Source organism: Canis aureus, chromosome 16 (genome assembly GCF_053574225.1).
Source record: "Canis aureus isolate CA01 chromosome 16, VMU_Caureus_v.1.0, whole genome shotgun sequence".
Taxonomy (NCBI): domain Eukaryota; kingdom Metazoa; phylum Chordata; class Mammalia; order Carnivora; family Canidae; genus Canis; species Canis aureus.
Window position 1 is genome coordinate 41260064 of NC_135626.1, and position 18689 is coordinate 41278752.

Below are 18689 nucleotides of genomic sequence, written 5' to 3' on the forward strand. Positions count from 1 at the left end.
TAACTGTGGGGATGATAATTATAAGCGGGGATTCACTCATAACACTGATCTTTATTACATTTCCAATACTGTTCTTGATATGGGAGATTCAGCGGAAAAGCAAAATAAAATCCCTGCCATCATAAAGAACAGAATATTCTGGTGGAGGAGGTGACTAGGGCAGGGGGCAGGGAGCAGATGTTAGCAGTGAAAAGAACCACAAAGGAAAAGGCAGTGGGAATGGTGAGCCAGCAGACACAGAGAGCACTTTTTATTGGCCAAGTCATCTCTTAATCTATACAACAATCCTGATGTATTATCTTCATTTTACAGTACAGACAGGCCCCAGGTATATGGTCAAGGAGACTAGGGTCCTTCTTTACCTATACAGATGCTTACTGACCATGTTGTGCTCAACAACAGTTCTATAGTGTAGGGGACACGGGTATCAAAAAGCTACTTGTATTGTATATAAATCCCCTTTAAAGAGCCACTGACTAGGCTACCACTCTGAGAAGATGCAAATCCTACCTATACTCTACCATAATGGCCCTTGGAGGCATCAATGCATTATAATGGCAAATGGTACAATTTAACAGTTCATAGGAGGGATAGAGGGAATCTCCTGAACAGAGTACTACAACACACAGTACCTAAGCCATAGAGTGACAAGCTATGTTAAAGTGTTATAGCCCATACAACAATTACACAAATAATTCAGGGGAACTAGGTAAGTAGAGATCAACCAAGATACAGGTTTCAATCTTTCCTTATGCTAGAAAAAGAACAGATACCTCAAGGTTGTTAACTCAACTCAAAAGAAAAAATGAACTTGTACATGACTTGAAAAGACTAAGCTAAGCAAAGTACCAACAGACCAACAGAACACTGGTATATCTTTCAGGGCTGAGAATAATTTGTTAAATTCTGTTTAGAGCTCTGGGGAGCCTATGTGATGCTCCAATTAAATGAGAGCACACATATATAAGTTCTACACGAGGTTCTTAGTAAAAATGTCTGAGTTTTCTTCTTTTTTTTTAAGATTGCATTTTTTAGTAATCCCTACACCCAATATAGGGCTCAAATTTACAACCCCAAGACCAAGAGTCATATGCTCTACTAACTGAGCCAGTCAGGCACTCCAAGTTCTCAGCCTCTTCCAATTTCTGAAGCCCAAAGCTTAAGGAAAGACAATACATATTTTAAGCCAAAGTACTATGTTTTATGAAGGGTGGTGTCAGATTTTTAAAGAAACAGTAAAATTACAGTGACACAAACTAATTTGGGGGGTACTTTCAGAGTACTCATTTCTGGGCACTTCTGTACCCTGAGCAGGTTAACAATATTATGGAAATTCATTTAATTTTGAGCTGCTGGTCCAAATCTATCCTGGCAAGAAGCAATAAATTAATAGTTCTAAGTCTGGGCAAAATAAGGGCAGGATGATTTTTGGCTTCCTACAATTACATTGGGTACCCTGGATTCCTCTGAAAAGAGCTAAAATCATGAACCAATATGGTCCCTAGTTAAAGGAAATAAAGACCGGAAGAGAGAAAGAAAGCACATGTGCATATAAGTACACATAAGTGCAGCAGGGGGTGGGGAGGTGGGTAGAGGGAGAAGAGAATCTCAAGTAGATTCCAGGCTTAGCATGGAGCTGGTTGTGGGGCTGGATCTCACGACCTAGATGAAACCAAGAGTCTGACGCCCAACTGACTGCGCCATCCAGGGGCTCCGCTTTTCAGAGTGGATAGTTTTTGCATTCTTCATTCCCCATCTTTTTACAATCCCCCAAACCCAGTAAAGGACAGATAGCGTCTAACATCATCATATAAAGCATTTTAACTTAAAAAGATAAAATCTAAAGAATAAGTGGCAATAGGGGGATCCCTGGGTGGCGCAGCGGTTTGGTGCCTGCCTTTGGCCCAGGGCGCGATCCTGGAGACCCGGGATCGAGTCCCACATCGGGCTCCCGGTGCATGGAGCCCGCTTCTCCCTCTGCCTGTGTCTCTGCCTCTCTCTCTCTCTCTGTGACTATCATTAAAACAAAACAAAAAAAAAGTGGCAATAGGGGTGACTGGGTAGCTCAGTTGGTTAACTGTCTGCCTTCGGCTCAGGTGATCTCAGGGTCCTGGGATTGAGCCCCACATCAGACTCTTTGCTCAACAGGGAGCCTGCTTCTACCTTTCCCCCTGCTTGTTCTCTCTTGCACTGTCAAATAAAATCTTCTTTTTTTAAAAAAAATATTTTATTTATCCATGAGAGACACAGAGAGAGGCAGAGACACAGGCAGAGGGAGAAGCAAGCTCCCTGTAGGGAGCCCAATGCGGGGCTCGATCCCGGGTCTCCAGGATCACGCCCCCGGCCCAAGGCAGGCGCTCCACCGCTGAGCCACCCGGGCACCCCAGCACTGTCAAATAAAATCTTAAAAAAAAAAAAGAATAAATGGCAACAATTCCTTTCATGCTCCCACTGCTTTTCAAACTCTCATGTACAGAAGAATTTCTTGACTCTTGTTAAAATGCAGATTCTGGGGCACTTGGCTGACTCAGTTGGTAGAACTTGCAAATCCTGATCTCGGGGTTGTAAATTCGAGCCCCATGTTGGATATAGAGATTACTTGAAAATAAAATGCTTAAAAAATAGCAATAATAAAATAAAATAAAATATAGATTCTGATTCAGTATGTTTGGGGTAGGGCTGAGATTCTAGCAAGTTCCTATGAGATGTGGTTGCTACAGGCCCATGAATGCCTCTTTGAGAAGTAAGTTCTTGGTGCTATATTGTCTAATACAGCAGCCACTAGCTATGTGTGGCTGGGCACTTGAAATGTGGCTAGTTAGAACTAAGATGTACCAGAGGCATGGAAAAACATGAGTTTTTGGAAACTTACTGCAAAAAATATCAAATATCTCATTAATAATTATATATTGATGGGGCGCCTGCGTGGCTCAGGGGTTGAGCATCTCTGCCTTTGGTTTAGGTAGTGATCCTATAGTCCTGGGATCATGTCTTGCTTCAGGCTCCCCAGGGGAAGCATGCTTCTCCCTGCCTATGTCACTGCCTCTCTGTGTTTCTCATGAATAAATAAAATCTTAAAAACATATATTGCTTATATTAAGAAATGACAGAATTTGATAATTAAAATATACAAATATGCAATGACAACTGCACTCTTTCTTTTTAATTATGAGACTAGCAGAAAATTTAAGTTACTTTTATGGCTATCATATCTCTTTTGGATGATGTGGTTCTAGACCTTCCAAAAAGTATTACACATTTCATTTGTTGTGTAGAAACTACAAGCTAACACGTGGGATGGCCTAAGTAATTTTTTCATAGATTGGTACTCTTATCTTTTTTGTGTGTCTCAGGAAAGATTTCAAAACTAGAAGCTCCCCCTAGTTAATAAAGCGGCTTTATCATTAGCAATTAGAATTCATCCCAAGGAAATACGATGAATACAATTAATGCTGAGTCTTTCCCCCAGCTTTGCCATCACAGAGATCAAGGTGTTACTCAGATTACAGAGGTATTACAGAGGAGATTGCATGAAAAAGTCAATCGAACATATAGGCATTATGCTAAACCTTTGATTTTAATATACCATTTAAAATACTGCTGGTTCTTCTGCTGATCATACTCTCCATATCGGGAGACACAAGCCTTTCTCAGTCTCCCACAGTTACCAACCTTAACCCTCTTGGTCTCAATAGCTGTCTCCACCTCCAACTTCATCGAGCTCAAACTCTCTCAACAACCTCCCTACCCTACCTCAAAATCTTGCAGAATTTTGTCCAGAATCACTGTCCTCTTCCTTCATTACTGTTCATAAAGAAGAACTCTTTCTTGCATCTATTTGCTATTTCCAATCCCTTCTTCCCGTCTCCTCCTGGACTTTCTTTCACTTGCAAAATGTCCTCTCCCCCCTGAGGGCTCCTTCCTCTTCCAACACAACTCCTATATGTGTATGCAAAGTTAGTTTCTCCCCTCCCCCATGACAGTCTACTTCCTTTTCTTCATACCTTTGCTCATATTATTTACTCTGCCTGTAATTTCCTTCTTCCACAAGCTCTAAAGTAATGAATGTTCACAATATAATCTCTTTTTTTACTCACTTTAACATTATATATTCATTACTCAAGGCTACAGGAAAGCATACAGTAGATTTCAGAAAGATTCTCATAAAGAAACAGTGAAAGTCCCAGCATTTAAAAAGTTAATTTTCATCTATCTAGAACTTTTTAAATCCTGGGACTTAATTAATTTATTTTTTAAAGATTTTATTTGACAGAGAGAAACAAAGAGCTCAAGTGGTAAGAGGGGCAGAGGGAGAGGGAGAACCAGGCTCCCTGCTGAGCAGGACTCAATCCCAGGACTCCAGGATCATGACCTGAGACAAAGGCAGCTGCTTAACCAACTGAACCACCCAGGCACTCCAATTCTGAAACTTAAATTTTTTTTTTTTTTTTACAAAAGTATCAATCTTAAAGAAGCCAGTTCTATACCACAACAGTTTGAGAAGCTTCCCTCCAGCGGCCAAAAAACTAAAAATTCTTTTTTTTTTTTTAAACTAAAAAAAAAGCAGAGTGATAATGCTGTGCTACCTTGGTACCCAATGGTGAGAAGGGCCTCAGGAATCAGAAAGAAAATCATGGGAGCAGACCTAGGACAGTGGAGTGGCATGGGAAAGGGGTGAGAGGCAGTGGGAATGGGCTCCATCCCTTGTTGGGACAGATGAATAGGAAGAATAAGGTAGAATTCAGAGGAAGGAAGGGGCCAGCTAGCTGGTAGACTTGTGTTCAGATATCCCTCCAGAGGGAACAGGTGTCCTTCAGTTTCAGCCAGTTCTCAGTATCCTTATTACAGAAGCTCTTCACGTTTTTTATGTTATGGAAACATTCTAAGAATCCGATGAAACTTATGGGCTGTCTTTCCCAGAAAACTGCACATGCCTAGAGCTTTTAATACAATTAAATTTAAAACTGAATATAGGGCAGCCCGGGTGGCTCAGCGGTTTAGCTCCGGTCTTCAGCCTGGGGCATGATCCTGGAGTCCCAGGATCGAGTCCCAGGATCTTCCTGCATAGAGCCTGCTTCTCCTTTTGCCTATGTCTCTGCCTCTCTCTCTCTCTCTCTGTGTGTCTCTCATGAAATAAATAAAATCTTTAAAAAATAAAACTGAATATAACTCTTGGACGGTCATGAAAATCATTAACAAACCCCAAGTTAAAAACTCCTGAATTTAAAAAATTCCTAAAAATAAATAAATAAATAAAAATTCCTGAGGGCTCAGTCAGCAGAGCATGCAACTCTTGATCACCAGGTTGGACGTTTGAGCTCCATGTTGTGTGTGGAGATGGAGGGAAGGGAGAAGCAGTGGTCTTGGGATAGGAGGGAAACAGGCTCTGCATCATATAACCTTTTGTGCTAGTAAACTCATTACCATGGACATGGGCTTGCTTTTCCAATTAAAAAAAAGGAAAAATACCTAAAAACCGATTAGTTGGCATTCAGAGCAAGTCTCAATCACAGCCTAACAACAGGGAGAGGATAGAACCTCCCCCTTGTTCTAATCATTTGGTAGGTGTTCTCAAATCACCCAAATTCTTTCATCAAGAAACATTTTCAAAAGGCAAGATCCTTAAAAATGTAAATATAACTTGAATCGTTGGTATGAATGAATTTCAGCCTAACTATAAACTGCTATCAGATGCTCGCCTTGCTTCACAGGGGATTACGAAGCCGGCAAACATTGAACCTTACAAGGGAGAAAGCAGAGGAACAGACAGAAAAAACAGAAAGGGGAAACCAGGAAGGCTGAAGCACAATTTACTTATTGCACAATAGCTTGCAATCTACTTTCACCCATGGACACAAAAACAAACAACTGTGCAAAATGATTTCATAGCCCACCAGTTAAATATGCCAATATTTTCCCAGGAACTATGGTTACAACTGACTTCCGATGGCTTGCTAAGTACTCTGAGGCAGAATTACAGAGTTAGATTTTTCTTATTCACTTAACCTTAGTAGCTAAAGCTTCTCTAAAATTAGATATTTCCTGTGTTGTGGCACAAAAGCTAATAATGGAGCCACATCAAACATTCAAACTTACTTGCAAAATATGTGATCACACTTTGTAGAAACAGGCTCTTTGATCAACTCCAGACTAGAAGGATAGGGGGGGAAAAAAAGAAAGAAGCCTCAGTAATTCATTTCAAAATAAATACATTCTTGGTAAACAAGCACAACTTTAAGCTGCGACAACTGAGTCAAAGTACGGCTTTAAATTCATATAATAAATATTTATTAAACATCCGCTGCACTTAGGAGCCAAAAATAGAGCAGAGAATATGATCCTTATTTTCCTGAGCTTTCAGCTATCAAAACAGAATTTATAACTCTTTTCATTACTCTCTATTATCTTTAGCATTTAAAAGGTTAGCCAACATTAACTACTTTTCATTGATACAATTTTTTTTTTAGCTATCTTTGGGGAGGGACATCCTATATTTTAACTAAACTTTACACTCCATGAAGACAACAAACTTCTTTTATTTCTTTTGAATTCCCTCACAGAACTTTTTTTTTTTTGCGTGTGACTGTCTTTTTATTTATTTTTTAAGAGTAATCTCTACACCCAATGTGGGGATCAAACTCATAATGAAGAGCTGCATGTGCTCTACGGATTGAGCCAGCCAGGCACCCCTTAAGTTTCTTAATACAGAAAACTTCAAGCATTCACACAAGTAAAATAGTAAAATGAACTCCATGTGCCATCACTCAGTTACAATGATTATTGACTCAAAGCCAGTCTTTTTTTTTTTTTTTTTTCCAAAGCCAGTCTTATTAAATCCATATGAACACCTGGCTAAAAAAAAAAAAAAAAAAAAAAAAGAACACCTGGCTAAACTCCAGATTATTTAAAAAAAATCCCAAGGGGCAGCCCGGGTGGCTTAGTGGTTTAGCGCCGGCTTCAGCCCAGGGCCTGATCCTGGATAACCGGGATCGGGTCCTGCATCAGGCTCCCTGCGAGGCGCTAGCTTCTCTCTCTGCCTGTGTCCCTGCCTCTCTCTGTGTGTCTGTCATGAATAAATAAATAAAATCTTAAAAAAAAAAAAAAAAACCCAAGAGTCATTCATTTTATCCATATTTTCAGAACATATTTTAAAGAAAACAAAGATAGGGATGCCTGGATGGCTCAGTAGTTGGGCGTCTGCCTTGGGCTCAGGGCAGACGCCCTGAGGCATGAACCTGGAGTCCCAGGATCAGGGAGCCTGCTTCTCCCTCTGTCTATGTCTCTGCCTCTCTCTCTGTGTCTCTCGTGAATAAATAAATAAAATCATAAATAAATAAATAAATAAATAAATAAATAAATAAATAAATAGACCAAGATATTTTTAAGATGACCATGAAACCATTATTACTCTCAAAAAATAATTTCCTTTAGGGGTACCTGGATGGCACAGTCAGTTAAGTGTCCAATTCTTGGTTTCAGCTTAGGCTTTGGTCTCAGGGTCATGAGATTGAGCCCCACGTCAGGCTCTGTACTCAGCATGGAGTCTGCTTAAGACTCTCTCCCCTTCTGTGCCTCCCTGCCACATTCTCTCTCAAATAAATAAACTTTTTAAAAATTATTATTTCCAGGCAGCCCAGGTGGCTCAGCGGTTTAGCTGAGGATGTGATCCTGGAGACCCGGGATCAAGTCCCATGTCGGGCTCCCTGCGTGGAGCCTGCTTCTCTCTCTGCCTGTGTCTGTGCCTCTCTCTCTCTCTCTGTGTGTCTCTTATGAATAAATGGATAAAATCTTTAAAAATAAATAAGTAAATAAATAAAAATAATTATTTCCCTTAATGTCATCTGATATTACAACATTCCATTTTCCCTCACTGTCTCTTAAAATTTAATAATTACATTTAGATCAGGATTCAAACAAGATCCATGCATTGCTTTTGGTTGATATGTCTCAAGTATCTCTTAATCTATAGATTTCACCTCCTTTTTCCACCTTGTCATTTATCTTAAAAAGTAGGTCCTTTGATCTGTACCATTTTCCACATTCTGGATTTTACTAATTGTAACCCTATGATGTGGTTTAACATATTCTTTAGCCTCTATTTCCTACAAACCAGACCTACAGGCTCAATCAAATTCAGGTTCAATTTTTTGGCATGAACACTTTATAGGTGGTACTATGTTCTAGGACTTTTATTATGTTACTTTAGGAGGTACATGATTCTTGGCTTGTGATTACTGTAAAAAAACCAATGTAATAAATACTGAAAAAACTTTAGAGAATAAAAAAATTTAGAAAACTATTAAAATTTGGGAAAAGGAAATTCGTCACCCAAATTCCTATCCTTACTGGTCTATTCACAAAAATCTTAGTGCCTTCCTGAGATTATTTCATTTGCTAATAGAACAAGGGTTTATTGGCCAGTTACTATATGCAAGTACTGTTCCTGGAGATGTAGGTACAACAAAACAAAGCCTGTCCTCATAGATCTTCCATTCTAGTTGCAGTAAGACAGTTAACGGAGAATTAAATGAGAACATATGGGAATAAGAGCTAAGGATAAAAATAAAGCCCAGTAACAGGGATGGGAACTGCTGTGTGTATGTGGAGGGGGGTTGTATACAGATTAGCCAGAAAAGGCCTCACTAAGAAGGTGACATTCGCAGACAGTTGCATGTGAGGAAACACACTGCGCAACAATTGGGGAGAATTACATTCCAGCAGAGGGAGCAGAGAGGGCAGACTCTGAGTAGGACCCTGTCTGGTGTTTCTGAAGGTCAGCGAGCAAGCTGTGGGGTAAGCACTAGTGGAAGAGGTCAGACAGGCAGGTAGGAACCTATAGTTCATCTTAAGTCTTCATCTTTCATTCTGAATAAGAGCTTCAGCAATAGCATTTTGGTACAGTCCTGCCAGGATATCAAAGAACAAGCAACCTGTGTGTGGCAGGAATGCGGGTCTTTTCATTATGTGTTTCACTTTTTAGAAAAGGAGTACAAGAAAAGATGGGGGACAATAGCCTTGTTGTGAAAGGTTTGGTAACACAACTCTTGTGATCCCAGAGCTTCTGACGCAGCACAGGTAACCAAGACGAAAATACCACATTAAGTCAGAAGGCTAGGTTTCTACTACCAGTTCTCTTTTTTTAACTGAATGATCTCAGGCCAAGCCCTCAACCTGAACCTAGGGTTCCTTCTCTGTCACCCATTCTACCAGTCTCTTCAGGTTATTGTCAGAATAAAAGTAAATGCTACTTGGGAAAATGTTCACAATCTGAGATGCTCTGTACCAATGTGAGAATTATTAATCCAGACCTAATGTGATTTTAAAAAGAAAAACCACCGACAAAAGAGAACTCTGATTTGCTACTAAATCACTATTCCTCAGATAAGCTACATATCAAACAAATTCTCAGTAAAGGCGAAATTGGATTCAGCTATGATACCAGATGGCTTTCATTCTCACCACTGACTCAACTCTGAAATAATTATGTTTCAGTATGGTAATTATAAGCCAAGCTATACAAACATTCTGTAAACATAAATTTTAAGAAGATGAAAACTTCAATATGTGAAAAGGTAAGGACTGTTGAAAAAAAACTTGAGGAAATGAGAATGAAAAGAAAAAGGTCCTCTTCTAGATCCTGATGAAAGTAAATGTTTACTATGAAAGTCATTCAAATATTTTAAACATTTTTCATGTCAGGCAATATTTTAAACTTACCGCGTATTTGCATTTTGGGTTTCCAACATGGGTAAGTGACTGGAAAGAGAAACTGGGTTAGGTACTCACCAGGATACACATTTTAGCAAACTCTTCTGAAAGTCAAAAGTCTTATATAATCATGTGTAAAAAGTTAGAAAGAACTACCAATAATCAGAAATAAACACCAATGGTAATTTAGTTAGAGGCCAGCAGAAGGTATTTTAGCTGGAAAGACCTCAAAGAAGCGGAAAGCCTACCCTCTAGCTATCGTAACACTCTTTCTGGGCAGGGTTTTTTTGTTTTGTTTTGTTTTAATTAATTAATTTGAGAGAGAGAGGAGCCCAGCAGGGGGAGGGGCAGAGGAAGAGGGAGAGGGAGAAGCAGACTCCCTGCTGAGCACAGAGCAGACACGGGGATCATTCCTAGGACCCTGAGACCATGACCAGAGCAGAGGTCAGATGATCAACCTACTGAGCCACCCAGGCGACCCAAGGGGACTGTTAAGCAAATAAACAAAAAGTAGACTAGGTGTAATTTCCATCCTAGAACTTTCCATTTGAACAAGTTTAAGGTTTAACAACAATAGAATGAAAAGTTTTAGGTTAGGAATGCCTGGATGGTTTATTTTATTATTTTTTTTAAAGATTTTATTTATTTATTCATGATAGTCACAGAGAGAGAGAGAGAGAGAGCAAGCGAGAGAGAGAGAGGCAGAGACATAGGCAGAGGGAGAAGCAGCCTCCATACAGGGAGCCCGACGTTGGATTCGATCCCGGGTCTCCAGGATCGCACCCTGGGCCAAAGGCAGGCGCCAAACCGCTGCGCCACCCAGGGATCCCCTGCCTGGGTGGTTTAGCAGTTAAGTGCCTCCCTTTGGCCCAGGGCATGATCTGGAGTCTCAGGATTGAGTCCCACAATGGGCTCCCTGCAAGGAGCCTGCTTCTCCCTCTGCCTATGTCTCTGCCTCTCTATCTCTAATGAATAAACAAAATCTTTAAAAAAAATTTTTTTAAAGAAAAGTTTTAGTTTAAAAGTCTAAGTCTTTGTTGACATAAAATAGATTTTTAAAAATGAGCTGGAAAACACAATAGCTAACTGAAAATGAAAATTTAGCATTAACTTTCATTCTTGCATCTGTACTTTTTATGTATCTGGGTTTTTTAACTGATGGTTTAATTTGCCAGAATGAGAAAGAACATTATGCTTTTATGACTGAGTCTCATGGAAACGTAAAATAAATGGACCCCAATGCCACACTATTGAGGACTTTTTGATCACTCTTTGTAATCATCATGAGTTAAGTTTTATGCTTTTTCTAAAGCAATTTTTTTCCAGTTGTCATTTCCTGCTTCTCTGGCTCTGATGATTCATAAAGTAAGCTATAAATCTCCTTTAGCTCTTGTTTTTATTTAGCTGAAATGTTGAGGGATAAGGGAAAGGAGGGTTACTTATAAATCGTGTATCTCTCTGGAAACACAACTTGTATTTTCTTTAATCTTATTTACTTGACTCCAAATATGACAACTTTGAAGTACAAAGAGAAATATACTTGAAGTTACTCTCCTTTATTGAATGTAAGGGGCAATAGGTGCAGCTTTCCAATTTATTTTTTGAATATCACCCACCACCAACCATCACCATACTAAAAAACATTAAACTATCAAAGAACCAATTTAGCTTATTATTTTATACCTTTGACAAACGTTTAGTGAGTGGCTACTATGTCCCGGGTGCACTATTCTAAGGAGACAGAAGTAAACAAAACAAACCCCTGCCTTCATGGAATTTAAGTCCTATAAGGGTAAAAAGAAGAATAAATTTTACAGAATGTTAGATAAAAGCTATGCGGGGGTGCGGGAGAGGGGACAGGAAGGGGAAATAAAGAGTGTGTTGGGTGTAATGGTGTTGCCATTGTCATTTTAAATAGGGTTGTCTGGAAATGCCTCTTTTAAAAGGTGGTATTTTAATTAAGATCTGTAAGCCATGCAATTATCAGGGGCAGAACTTTTCAGGCAGAGGGAACAACAAGCATAAAAGCTCAGGCAGGAGAGTATGTTTTATGTTGAAGAGTTAAGAGGCCAGAATGACCATGAGTGCCTGAATGGCTCAATCAGTTAAGTATCCAACTCTTGATTTCTGCTCAGGTCTTGATCTTAGGGTTGTGAGTTCAAGCCCCACATTGGGCTGGGTGTGGAGCCTACTTAAACAACAAAAACAAAAACAAAAAAACCCAAGAGGCCAGACTGACCAGAGTAAAAGGAATAAGATAGAAAAGCGTAGACAACAATTTTTCTAAGGTTCCTTTAGGGCTTTTCACCAAGACACTCTGAGGTATTGTAGATTTAGCAAATGCTATAGATATCATCTCCTGACTGCTTGGAGTTCATAACCTTTGTTGAGCCATAGACTCCCTTTGGCAGCTGATGAAGCCCATGAATATCCTTCTCAGGGTAATGCTTTTAAATGAGTAAAATAAAAAATATAAAATTATACAAGAAACTAATTATAGCGAAATAAAGTTCTAGCCATAGGCCTCCAAAGGTCACAGAGGGTCAGCAATTAAAAGCTCCTGAATACACACAAGAGAACTTCCTGGAGTGATAGAAATATTCTATATCTTTTTTTTTTTTTTAATTTTTATTTATTTATGATAGTCACAGAGAGAGAGAGAGAGGCAGAGACACAGGCAGAGGGAGAAGCAGGCTCCATGCACCGGGAGCCCAATGTGGGATTCGATCCCGGGTCTCCAGGATCGCGCCCTGGGCCAAAGGCAGGCGCCAAACCGCTGCGCCACCCAGGGATCCCAAAATATTCTATATCTTGACTGCATTACCCAGATATATACACTTTGTCAAACCTCATTGACTTGCACACTCAAGATCTCTGCATTTCACTGTATGTAAATTATGCCTCAACTCAAAAAGAAGCCTTTGATGATTTGCAGTATTCTGTTTTGTTTTGTTTTTTTAAGATTTTATTTTTAGGGGCTAGTTCAATCAAAGACCCACCCACTCACAAGCACAAATCATTTGTGATTTTACTTTGCTATTATTAACTATGCCCATTCTAAGTGATTGAGTTGTTTTTAGAGGCTGGATGAAAAGGTCAAGTGCGGGACTCCTGGGTGGCTCAGTGGTTGAGGTCCGCTTTGGCTTAGGGCAAGATCCTGGGGTCCTGGGATTGAATCCTGCATCAGGCTCCCCACAGGGAGCCTGCTTCTTCTCCCTCTGCCTATGTCTCTCATGAACAAATAAAAATAAAAAAAAAATTAAGATTTTATTTATTTATTCATGAGAGACAGAGAGAGAGAGAGAGAGAGAGAAAGAGAGGCAGAGGGAGAAGCAGGCTCCATGCAGTGAGCCCGATGTGGGACTCGATCCTGGGTCCCCAGGATCACACCCTGGACTGAAGGTGGCACTAAACCGCTGAGCCACCTGGGCTGCCCAAAATTTTAAAAATAGGGAAGGGAATGGAATGGAAGGGAAGGGAAGGGAAGGGAAGGGAAGGGAAGGGAAGGGAAGGGAAGGGAAGGGAAGAGGAAGGGAAGGAAAAAGGAAGGGAAGGGAAGGAAAAAGGAAGGGAAGGGAAGGAGAAGGGAAGAGAAGGGGAAGGGAAGGGAAGGGAAGGAAAAAGGAAGGGAAGGGAAGGAGAAGGGAAGGGAAGGGAAGGGAAGGGGAAGGGAAGGGAAGGAAAAAGGAAGGCGGGATCCCTGGGTGGCGCAGCGGTTTGGCGCCTGCCTTTGGCCGGGGGTGTGATCCTGGAGACCCGGGATCGAATCCCACGTCGGGCTCCCGGTGCATGGAGCCTGCTTCTCCCTCTGCCTGTGTCTCTGCCTCTCTCTCTCTCTCTCTCTGTGACTATCATGAATAAATAAATAAAATCTTTAAAAAAAAAAAAAAAAAAAAAAGGAAAAAGGAAGGGAAGGGAAGGAGAAGGGAAGGGAAGGGGAAGGGAAGGGAAGGAAAAAGGAAGGGAAGGGAAGGGAAGGAGAAGGGAAGGAAAAAGGAAAGGAAAGGAAAAAAGAAAGAAAAGAAAAGAAAGAAAAGAAAAGAAAAGAAAAGAAAAGAAAAGAAGAAAAGAAAAGAAAAGGCCAAGTGCCACTTACTCCAAACCAGATCTCTGCCCCAAAGTAGAATCGATCAAGACAATCCGTAAGCAAAGAAAGATAGGAAAGGAAAGATGGGGGGCTGAATAAGTTAAGGGAGTAAAAAGGGAAGAGGCAGAGTGGAGAAAAAGAGTAATATCCTGGATTTCCAAAGCTCCTGAGTTAAGAAAAACAACTTTAATAGTCTAATCTTCATAGATATTACAATTTTTTCTCCTTAATATATGCAAGGTCAATTCTACTTATTTGCATAGGATATAATCAAGTAGGGAAGGATCTTAAAGTAATAAACTCTTCTGTCTACTTACCATATTGGACACTCTAAGATTTTCTGCATAGCATTAAGAACATTTTGTACTTCTTCAACACGATCCGCAGATAAATCCATTTTTTCCTGTTCCAATGAATTTTAAAGCATAAGCTTAAATATCTATGTGTATATTTGCATGCCTACACACACATCACTTCAAAAGGTTTATAAGAACAGCCTAGTTTCATTAGATGTCATTTTTAAATAAGAAATGTAAGATTGGAGTACTTTAAAATTATACCAACCACAGAATTAATGACAAAATTTCATTTCTTTTACTTTGAAATGTAATTTTTTTTGTAATTAAGACCATTTAAATTCCCTCCCTCGCCCCCACCGCCCACATAAAGCCTGCAAACCACTTCCTTTTGGTCTTTTCCTCTCTCCAAGAAAAAGAAAGCCACGGTGGGGTGACTAGGTGAGTAAAGGTAGTCTCATCTTTCTCCAATCATCCTGGCTTTTTTCTTTTTCTTGCTGAAAACCAAACTCAACAAAAACAAAACCAACTCCAACCAACGCTCCCCACCTCTGCCCTTCCCCAGTGTTTCCCACTGGTCTGCATTCATCTCAGGATCCTCTTTCGGCCCGTCCACGCCAGTAGCATCTGTGACTACCGACACCCCTCTACTTTCTTCTTGTCCCTTCTCAGAAGCGCGTATGAAGCCAGTTCTTTCTTAAGGACTCTCCCTCCCACAAAATCCAGCCTACTCTTATTCTCAGACATATCCCTGCCCTTTCCTTCCTCAAGATCTCCATCTCACATATACCAGCCTGTCATTTTATACTATGATGTTACCCTCAGGATACATTCCAGTTCTTGCCATTAGGATTCCCCCTCGGACACACCCTGCCCCCCTTGCCTTATCCTCAGTGCCTCCCCTGCTCAGGGACCCACAAAGTGCCCCTGCCCCCTCGATTTCCCCAGACTCAACGTCTTGGGCTTCTCAGGCTCCACCCTCTGCCTGTCCTTGCCAGGTAATACCCATCTTGTTCTCCCACACTCCACACCTGTTTCCTGCCCTCGGAGCACCCCGTGGGTCCTCTCCCTTCCTGTGGAGTCTCTCACCTTCACCCAGAGCGAAGCGTCCGGGTTTCCCAGGCCCAGAGGCCCAGTTCTATGAAAAACCCCCGGACTGCCCTCACTCAAGAAAGCCTTAGCGAGCTCGCGCCGCGCAGTCGCACTTTCAATTTGCCTGTAATTCCCGCGCTTTCCTGTTGCCACGGAAACTGGCCGCAGCCACTCAGCAAGAACCTCTCAGAATCAGAGATCGAAACACGTTGCGGAAGGGCGGAGCAGAAAGAGCCGAGAGTCTCTCCGGGCTCTCGATTGGTCATCAATTCTTTCCCTGAGTAACGTAATTAGAAAGAGACGGAAGAGAAAGAATTTTTCCCAAGTTTTCTATTAGGCCCCTGCCCCCTCACCTTGGGTTTCCACTCTGGGCTTATCACGTCACAGAGATGGCTGGAATCACTGCCTGAGGCCCGAATATGAGCGCAAGATAGTGCCTGAGACAGTCGCAAAAAGGGGCCCTGTTCCCTCACCATTTCCGCCGCAATGGAAGGCTCTAGTTTAGGTAAATAAAAGAATTGTGTGGGGAAAAACTACGATTTCCAGCATGCATTGCGGATCGAAAGGCCTTCGCCACGGTGTTCCTGGGAAACTGTAGTCTTTTGGAGAGGCGCTTGCGACAGCGGAAGCGGGCGCGATTCTCACGGCAAGCCAGTAGATAGCTTGAAGAACTGCGTGCGCTTACGCACGTCAACAGATATGGATTGGAGTGTTAGGTTTTCGTATCTTGAGAGCGGCGAATAGGCTAAAGAACTTACAAGTCCCAGAAGGACTACAATTCCCATATAGCCACGCGAGTCTCGGGCACGGAGTCCACTAAGGTCAGTGACCTGAGGGAATGCGGTGGGCGCCGATTTTACCTGGGAAGGGGAAATGGGCTCTGGCTCATGACTGCGCACTCGTAGTTCCGCCCCTCTGCCTCAATGTTTGTTGTTGTTGTGCTGTTCTGGCAGCTCTTGCCCCACCCCTGCCACGCAGGCTCGACCAATCAGTGGGATGGTAGTGTTGAGGGACAATTGGTAAGAGCCAATCACCTTGTCGGAAACTCAGAAACTGGGGACTAGGCCCTATTTCTGTCCGCCATGTTAGATTCGCCCCGCAGGGATAGCAGCAGAGCTGGCAGCGAACGGTTCTTGCACTGGCCTCCGGCAGGCGCCCCCCGGGGGCGGGGAGCTGGTAAGGAAGCAGCTGCGGTTACGGAGGGGTGGGAACACATTCCCATTGAGACGGTTGGGGAAGCTTAAAGAAGGAATCCTGCAAAAAAGGGACTTTTTCCGTGTCTGGGGGCAGCCAGTCTTGTCAGTGACCAGATGAGAGAGCCGTTCGGGCCGAGTGGCCGAGGGAGCGGACACTGCCAGAAGGATGAGGGTCCGTGGCTCAGAACGCTCGGCATCTGCTGATGGAAGACCGAGACTCCCTAGCAAAAAGGGGGCCCAGGCAAAAAAATGAGAGAGTCCTCAGAGGGTGGTGACACTGTTTTGGGGACGAGGAGTGCTTGGAAACATTAACTGGAAGACTAGGATAAAATCTGCAAGAAAAAAAAATGACATTGTCACACAGCCTCCCAGTCCCATCCCCCTCTGCTTGTTGAGAATCTCATAAAAAAAAAAAAAAAAAAAAAGTCTCCTTAGGGATCTCTGGTATTGGAAAGACACCGTTTTTGTTTTTTGTCTAACACCCGGCTATTAGTCACATATTTTAACCCCCGGATAGCTTGTCAGGCCTTCGGCAGAGAGAGTAACCAAAGCTCGGGTTCCCAGGTCTGCTTCATTAACGGGATTTCTGGCATCCTGAAAAACCGATGTAGAGGAAAAACTGACATGTGCCAAGTAGAGGTGAGCCAGTGGCGTGAACTTACAATAATGGCAGTTTTGAAAGCCGAAGGCCTTGGTCCCAGCCACCTGACTTTACTGGCTTTAAACCTACAAGGACAGATGGTGCTAACCGTAGCTTTGGTATTTCTACAAGTTCAAGATTAATGCTCTTGCTGAAAGAATTTTCACATAAAAGCCAAAAAGAAATAGGCAATTCTTTATGAAGACCTGGATGTGATCCAGCTTAGCTAGAGTCCCCCACTTCCTGTTTTCTCTCATTAGCTTACCAGCTGGATGAGCTCCAAGGCATCTAAACTAATTTTAATTGTGTAATTTGAGAAAAGGGGAGTTAGATTAGTTTCCTTCCTTCTGGACTCTCAAAAGTGTGGAAGTGTTTCTCAGAAGTTGAAAAGTGAGAATGTGTTTCAGAATACCCACTTTTTGGCTGACTGAATCAATTACTTCATTTCCCTAATATTTTTTGCCCAAGAATCTGGGGAGTTGACAAAATCTGTCCAAATTTTAAGAACCGGAAGAATTGCATTCTATATGAATGAATACTAGATGACGGCAGATTAGTGCTAGAAACTGGTAATTCTTTTGGTAGTGAACTTGGCTCTAGGTTTTAAAAGACAAAGAATGAAAAAACTGGAGGGTAATTGTTTGGAATCAAAAAAATCCCAGATCCTCAGAGTTCAATGTCCTTTTTTTTTTAACTTTTTCCCAATGTCCTTTTTAAGGACAATCTCAATTTTATTGTTCCACACAGGCCGGTGCATATGGCTTCTAAAGACTGATTTATTGTAATAATTTTTATATTTGAGTAACATTTTCAAAGAACTAGGTTTTAAAAGACAAAGAATGGAAAAATTTGAAGGGTAATTGTTTTGGGATTTAAAAAATCCCTGATCCAGAATCCCGGAGTGGCTCAGAGGTTTAGCGCCTGCCTTCAGCCCAGGGCATGATCCTAGAGATCCAGGATCGAGTCCCACATCAGGTTTCCTGCATGGAGCCTGCTTCTCCCTCTGCCTGTGTCTCTGCCTCTCTCTGTGTGTCTCTCATGAATAAATAAATAAAATCTTAAAAAAAAAAAATCCCTGATCCTCAGAGAGTTCAATGTCCTTTTTAAGTGCATTTGGCTTCTAAAGACTGGTTTATTGTAATGATTTTTATATTTGAGTAACATTTTCAGAGAACTTGGGCACATGTTTTTATTTGACTCATTTTACAAATTGAGCTAAAAGTTCAGGTGTTAAATTATTTGCTCACTGTTACAGCTCTGACACATTACTAGCCATGTGTCTAGAGCCCAGCTTTTCTCAACCCTTTTGCTCCCTCCCCCATTAGGCTGCAAACTCCTGAGACTTAGTCTTGTTCATCTCCTACCCCCTGTGCCTAGAGCAGAATCTGGTTATTTGAAGAGGTTTTTTTATTTTATTCTTTTTAATTTTTTTTTATTTATTTATGATAGTCACAGAGAGAGAGAGAGAGGCAGAGACAGGCAGAGGGAGAAGCAGGCTCCATGCACCGGGAGCCCGACGTGGGATTCGATCCCGGGTGTCCAGGATCGTGCCCTGGGCCAAAGGCATGCACCAAACCACTGCGCCACCCAGGGATCCCCTGAAGAGGTTTTTTTAAAGATTTGCTGATGAATGTTTAAAAGATTACCTTTTTCATTACAGCTTGGGTTTA

General features: G+C 41.6%; 2 protein-coding genes across 14 annotated transcripts in view; one reads left to right on the forward strand and one right to left on the reverse strand.

Moving 5' to 3' along the window:
* BRCA1 (BRCA1 DNA repair associated) overlaps positions 1–16176 on the reverse strand; it is a 66808-nt gene extending 50632 nt beyond the window's left edge. The window contains exons 1-4 of one of the 11 annotated variants that reach the window (XM_077853389.1): positions 16044–16176; positions 14113–14198; positions 9718–9756; positions 6097–6150 (exon numbers count right to left, since the gene is read on the reverse strand). In XM_077853389.1, the coding sequence (XP_077709515.1) occupies positions 6097–6150; positions 9718–9756; positions 14113–14192 (173 nt within the window). In that variant the 5' untranslated portion in view covers positions 14193–14198; positions 16044–16176. Of the gene's footprint in view, positions 1–6096; positions 6151–9717; positions 9757–14112; positions 14199–15122; positions 15380–15536; positions 15976–16043 lie in introns of those variants that run through there. The other 10 variants (XM_077853386.1, XM_077853384.1, XM_077853393.1 and 7 more) reach the window with 10 other exon arrangements.
* Positions 15531–18689, forward strand: part of NBR1 (NBR1 autophagy cargo receptor) — a 33068-nt gene continuing 29909 nt past the window's right edge. The window contains exon 1 of one of the 3 annotated variants that reach the window (XM_077853396.1): positions 15531–16004. The gene's annotated coding sequence lies outside the window, so the exon portion shown is untranslated. Of the gene's footprint in view, positions 16005–16203; positions 16360–18689 lie in introns of those variants that run through there. The other 2 variants (XM_077853398.1, XM_077853397.1) reach the window with 2 other exon arrangements.